Raw genomic sequence first — 6,111 nt, forward strand, 5'->3', positions numbered from 1 at the left:
CTTCGGACGCTCCACGGCGTCGTGGAAGAGCAGGAGGGGGACTGGTTTGCTGGGGGGGTGGGGGACCGTTTTAGGTGAGACCGGGGGGAGGGGGGGAAAGTAGGAGGGGGGAGGGGCGGTGGTAAAAAAACATCAACTCCAGTAAAAATTTGGCATATTATGGTCTATGACTCATCATGAAGTTGTTTTTTTGGTGCCCCTTTCCAGGTGTTTCTGTCTGCAACTGACCATGAAGACTGTAGCTCTCGTCCTCGCCCTGGCAGTCCTCACTGGTAAGCTTTTTTTTTTTAATGGGCTTTTCATTAACTACATCGCAGTCAGCGATTCCAAACCTTGACCAAGCCAATGCACACGTATTTTGCACGATACAAACGTCCAAACAAGATGTCACAGTAGACTGAAGTAATGGTGATCTTCCCTCAAATCAATACTCTACCTTTCACTATACGTCGCCCACATCGAGAGATGAACAAAGTTATGTTATTTAGAGTAACTAAAAAGGTTGGATAATTCCCCAATATGCACGATGGTGATGTCTGGTGGCGCACTCATGTGCTTTGGAATCACTGATATGTATATTATTGACATGTCCGTGCCAGGCTGCCACGGCCGTGTGGTGCGCCAGGCCGACGCCACCCCGGACCGCTGGGTGGAGACCGTGGACCGCTTTTGGCAGTACGTCTCCGATCTGAACCAGAAGGCCGATGGAGTCCTGCAGACCATCAAGACTTCGCAGCTCAACCGAGAGCTTGAGTAAGTCCCTCGTTGTAGCGCCACTGAGGAAGTGGGCTTCATCGGTAAAGCGTACCCTTTAACTCTTCTTACTTCTTAACGAATATAGTATGACTAGCTTATTAACTAGTAATAACTAAATAGAATTGCGATGTACAAGTCCAGTGAACCCTGACTATTTGCCACAAAGAGTGAAACCCCATGAATAATTGAAGCCCCCCCCCCCCCCACTCCCACCCCTTCAAAATGGGTTTGTGATTTTGTACACATAACACAGGATGGCAGCAGAGCACTTAAACTGGACACGCATCAACAGCATGCGTCAAACATGTAAACAAATTACCAACCCATGGTAAATGGCTGTCTTGAGTAGTTAAACTATTCATCACAAAGCAAACACCTCAACATGAGGCTCATTGAGAGCATTCATTAGCATACTTGCTTGAATGACACGCCGGCAAACCACTCTTCCAAAAAATATGCCAATTGTGCCGGCTGGAAAACACTTGTCCATCCCAGTAGACTGTTTACTGGAAATATTTAACAAAAACTACGTGTGTATTGACTCAAATGGCATCATTTTGCCTTGCAAAAGTCTGTTAGCCTAATACTGACGCACAATGCTAAATGCGCTAGATAGACGGGCTTGCAAAACTAGCCTTGTTCTTGCTGTACTGCTAACAATTTAAGCAACAGAACTGCAGACAGATTAGATTAAAAAATATACCATCGACAGAGCATCTTTGTGTTCCACCATTAAATATATGAGTATTAATATACTGACCTCTGGTGGCCAAGGTGAAGATCAGAAGGAGAGACAAAATCTCAAATTCTTTTTAAAACTTCTATTTCATATTAATTACAGTACTTTGTATCAAGTACAACAATGTAGAGGGGTGGTGTTTGTGTTTTATAAACATATATACATTGGTGAAAGCGCGATATAAATCAGGATGTATTGTATTGTACAATATACAGTACATCTACCTCAATACATGTAATCCCACTGAATGGATCCAACTCAAATCGTTCTACTTTAAAATCAAATCTGTACTCCAATCGCATCGAAAGGAATTGGATTCATCTTGTGAACAGGCCCGTCTCCTCTTGTTTGGCAGCACGCTGATCACGGACACCATGGCCGAGCTGAAGACGTACAAAGACAACGTCCAGGCCAAGCTGAGCCCCTACGCCACCGCCTCCGCCAACCAGCTGAGCACCGACATGCAGCTGCTGGCCAGCCGGCTTCAGAAGGACATGCTGGAGGCCAAGGAGCGCAGCGGCACCTACCTGGCCGAGCTCAAGACCATGGCGGAGACCAACTCGGGCGACGTGCGAGGCCGTGTCAACGCCTATGTCAACAAGCTGAGGAAGCGCCTCAGCAAGGACACCGAGGACATCAGCAAGTGAGTTGAAAGCCAGGCTTCCAAGTGCACGCCAAGATATTTTGGAACGTCACCGACCGATTTTTACAACCACCCAAACGTGCTCAAATCTGCGGCCCATTGTCTGTATTTTACATTTATCGGCCCGGATCAGGGAATAATTTGCTGTCGCGTTTCACATCTGGCACTGTCACCACCGACTATTTTCTGAACATTCTGAATCGCAACGTGATTGCTCAGGATGAGTTTTCTGACATCTGATGATCCGGTTGTTGCTGACTATGAACAAAAGGGAGGGAAAATGCGCAAATGTGGTAGAGCTGGCTTCTATGATTGTCGGCCGCCGACTACTTTCACCGTTTGGCTGATCTGGGAAGAAAATCACTCTGACATTTAAAAAAAAAAAATTAATTAGGTTTCAATAGTTTTGTATTGATAGTTTAATTATTTTTAAAAATACGTCTATTTTGTATCAGTTTTAGTATTAGCTTTAGTTTTTTAAATTAGAGCGACAGTAAATTTGTCAATGGTCACGAAGTAATATATTGTGCAATTAAAAAAAAAAAAAACAACAAAAAAAACTCACCTTCTTCTGTACCGACATACAGCAACACCAAATAAATACATTGCAAATATTACGATAGTTTTAGTACGTTTTATAGACACAAGATATAGTGAGAGTCACACGGAAAAAGTTTTTTTCTTGAATTGGCTGAATTAGATTTAATCTCGTGGTTGCACGCATTAAAATGATCTCGGCTCAGATACATTTTTCATGTACCCCACTTAAGATATTCACAAGTCTAACTCGACATGTCTTCCTTCACAGCATGGTAACCACCTACCTGGGTGAGTTCCAGTCACGCACCGCCCAGAACCTGGACAGCGTGAGGCAGCAGGTGGAGCCCTTCGTCCAGCAGGCCGGCGACACCGCCTCCCAGAAGATGTCCGACCTCTCCACCGTGCTGAGGACCCAGGCCAAAGGTCTGGGCCAGCAGCTGGAGAGCCAGGCCGAGGGCCTCAGAACCCAGCTGGAGGCCGCCGCCGAGGAGATGCGCATCTCCCTGGAGGGCAAGATCGACGAGCTGACCAAGCTGTTCGCCCCGCTCACCGAAGAGATCCGCGAGAAGTTCGACACCATCGTGGAGTCGGTCAAGGAGACCGCCACGGCTTAATGGCTGACACTTGGGAGGGGAAGCTGGGCGGCGGTTTGACAGACCTGGGAGGGAGAAGAAGGAAGTTGAGAGTTACTGAGTTCCACCGTCACTTTGTTGCGCTCCGGTGTTCGTCAGTTGAGTTTGTTTGCTTGTAAATAAACATTCACCGAGTGGGCCTTATTTCGATGCACCAAAATGCTTTTCGTTTCGAGCCTTTCACTTCAAGTAACACCCCCCACCACCCCTACCCCCGACTGCAGACTCTCATAGCTGGATGCGATAATAACAATCAGCCACTAGGTAGCGCTGCCTTGCTTCTTGTAGCTTGTAACCCATTAAGCGGTCCCATTGGACGTCACGCTGCTGCTTGCTGTTGCCAGTTAATAAAGAAGTCAGAAAACACCAAACTCTTGTGTTTGCTTTTTTTTTTCCGTCTTCTCCACACCAGACAGGAAAGAGATACGATATACCTCACAAATTAGAAGACAATGGGATTTAAAATAAAAAATACCAATAATAATAATAATAGAGGTGTGTATCTTGTTTTTTTTTGGGGGGTGGGGAGGGTTGTATAACAGTTCATCTGAGCTTCACCCGACCCCACCGCCCCCACACCCACCTTTGTCCAACAATACTGATCAGCAGCAGCCTATATAAGTGACGAGCAACCACGGGAAAACTAAAGGCGGATCCATTGCTTCAGGTGAGATGAGGAAGACAAAAAAAACAAAAAAAGTCAAATTTGAATTTTCCATCGCACAACATTTTTTTTTGTATTGATCAATCAATGTGAGGCAACAGGCTGGCCTGGCCATTAGCACATCTTGCAGTTTTGAGGTACCAAGTTGGAATGATTGATAAGGGTTGTTTATCTACCGAATATGTGCCCTGTCATTGTCCAGGATGTCTCGGCCAAAGTGAGCTGCAATGAACAAATTTTGTTGCACTTTCCAGGTGGAAATGCTGGCAGCGAGCATGAGGGCTTCAGCGTTCATTCTTTCCCTGGCAGTCCTCACTGGTACGCGTTTGTCAGTACAGTACAGCAGGGAACGAGAGGAACGAAGTGAATGGTGTACATTCGTATTCTGTCCAACTCAGGCTGCAGTGCCCGCGTGGTGCAGCAGGTTGCCGCCCCCGTGAGCAAATGGGAAGAGGCCGTGGACCAGTTTTGGCAGCATTTTGTGAAGCTGGGCAACATAGACCAAGGGGATGTGCAGATCCCGGATTTCGGCACAAAGTTCGAGTAGGTCCGACATGCACCATCATGGATGAGAGCTGGGGCGGTCTTCAGAAAAACGAAATCAGTTCAGTGGTTGTCGAAACAATTAGGTTATTATGAAATAAATAAATACAGAGGCATACTCGCACTAGCAATGCCGTTAGTTGACTGCATAGACGTAAAGTACAATTTGAAATGGCTAAAGTATAATTACAAACCAAATATCTACTGAGTAATTACATTATAATAATTAAAAAAACGTATTTGTATCAAAATAATTTGAAATGTAACAATAATAACCAACGTCGTGCCAATTCTCCTCTTTGGGATTTTTGGGGGTACTGACCTACTGTTAGTGGCAGAAAGAGTCACCCCATTTTCTGTTTTTGCAATCAGGTCAAATGCACGTGTAATATAAAAATATCACTTTCGTGCCAGCGCTGGGCCAGGAAATGATGTTCAAGTGAGGGGAGAAGCTTCATTTAGTTCAGCCATAGCCATGTCTAATAGAAAAAAAAGGTGCTGGCCTGCCATCTCGTGGTGTCTATCAGCAATTACAGCCATTTTGGTTAAGTGGAGTTTCACTATTTGTGGCAGGGTGCTGTCCCTATTGCTATTTGTGCGGGTAGTTAATTAGCTCGTGATTACAATGTAATTACAGTAAAATTGACAAATGTCAAATGTACTGATTAGTTAAGGTACTACTGCATTGTTTAATAAATAACTGATGGTGATAATCAAAATTCGAATTACACATATTTCATTATGTGTTGTATTTGATCTCAATGGACTGTAGAAGTGGTTGTTAGTTCATGTTTTCGTCGACCTCTAAACAGGTTATAAACTTTATAATCTCTTTTTCAAGAGTTACCGGTTGTCTGTGCTCGTGAATGAAAAGCTCAGGGTCACCTTGTCACGCACAACCTTGTGTCAACTGCTCGCAGTACATTGATCACTGCCAGTATGTACCAGCTGACGACATACATAGACAACATCTCCACGGGCCAGCTGAGCTCCGACAGAGACTTGCAGCGCCTCGTCACCAGACTGAAGGGGGACATGCTCAACGCCAAGGAGTATGGCATCCAGTCCATGAGGCAGCAGACCAAGAGCATGGGGCAGCAGGACTTCCATGATTTGCAAAGTGACATCAGAGCCTTCACCACTGCGCTGAGGCACCTCCTCGACAAGGACATCCAAGACATCCGCAAGTATGCCGAATGAGAGGTCGCTTAAAAGAAAAAAAGTTTTCAACTTTTAAACGAGCTTCATGTCCAGATACCTGAGCGAGCAACACAACTCCCAAAACCCAGACACGGGGGAGTCCTTCGTCCAGCAAACCGGCAACCCCACCTCCCAGAGGAAGGCCGGAGGTCTGGGCCTCCAGTGGGAGAGTCAGGTCGGGGGTCTGGGCCAGCAGCGGCGGAACCAGGATGAAGTCCTTGGCCAACAGCGGCAGAACCAAGATGGAGTCCTGGGCCAGCAGTGGCAGAATCACCATGTAGTCCTGGACCAGCAGCAGCAGAACCAAGATGGAGTCCTGGGCCAGCAGTGGCAGAATCACCATGTAGTCCCGGGCCAGCAGGGGCAGACCCATGATGTAGTGCCGGGCCAGCAG

At 46.2% G+C, this 6,111-nt stretch overlaps 2 protein-coding genes across 3 annotated transcripts in view; both read left to right on the forward strand.

Moving 5' to 3' along the window:
* Positions 1–138: 138 nt before the first annotated feature.
* Positions 139–3,681, forward strand: apoeb (apolipoprotein Eb). The gene is made up of 4 exons (XM_019896068.1): positions 139–272; positions 600–753; positions 1,851–2,138; positions 2,947–3,681. Exons 1-4 carry the CDS (start codon positions 167–169, stop codon positions 3,290–3,292), a joined length of 894 nt encoding a protein of 297 aa, XP_019751627.1. The 5' UTR covers positions 139–166; the 3' UTR covers positions 3,293–3,681.
* Positions 3,682–3,920: 239 nt separating this feature from the next.
* The window catches only part of LOC109531653 (apolipoprotein Eb-like), a 3,044-nt gene continuing 853 nt past the window's right edge, over positions 3,921–6,111 (forward strand). Inside the window, exons 1-6 of one of the 2 annotated variants that reach the window (XM_019896066.1) lie at positions 3,921–3,977; positions 4,229–4,292; positions 4,373–4,517; positions 5,438–5,704; positions 5,772–5,859; positions 5,977–6,087. In XM_019896066.1, the coding sequence (XP_019751625.1) occupies positions 4,235–4,292; positions 4,373–4,517; positions 5,438–5,704; positions 5,772–5,859; positions 5,977–6,087 (669 nt within the window). In that variant the 5' untranslated portion in view covers positions 3,921–3,977; positions 4,229–4,234. The remainder of the gene's footprint in view (positions 3,978–4,228; positions 4,293–4,372; positions 4,518–5,437; positions 5,705–5,771; positions 5,860–5,976; positions 6,088–6,111) is intronic. The other variant, XM_019896067.1, reaches the window with a different exon arrangement.

This window comes from Hippocampus comes, unplaced genomic scaffold (assembly GCF_001891065.2).
Source record: "Hippocampus comes isolate QL1 unplaced genomic scaffold, H_comes_QL1_v1.1 scaffold55, whole genome shotgun sequence".
Taxonomy (NCBI): Eukaryota; Metazoa; Chordata; class Actinopteri; order Syngnathiformes; family Syngnathidae; genus Hippocampus; species Hippocampus comes.

Coding starts and splice junctions, on each gene's coding strand:
- apoeb (XM_019896068.1), top strand. CDS start 167: ATGACTCATCATGAAGTTGTTTTTTTGGTGCCCCTTTCCAGGTGTTTC. Junction 273..599: donor CGCCCTGGCAGTCCTCACTG/GTAAGCTTTTTT, acceptor TGTCCGTGCCAG/GCTGCCACGGCCGTGTGGTG. Junction 754..1,850: donor CAGCTCAACCGAGAGCTTGA/GTAAGTCCCTCG, acceptor CTTGTTTGGCAG/CACGCTGATCACGGACACCA.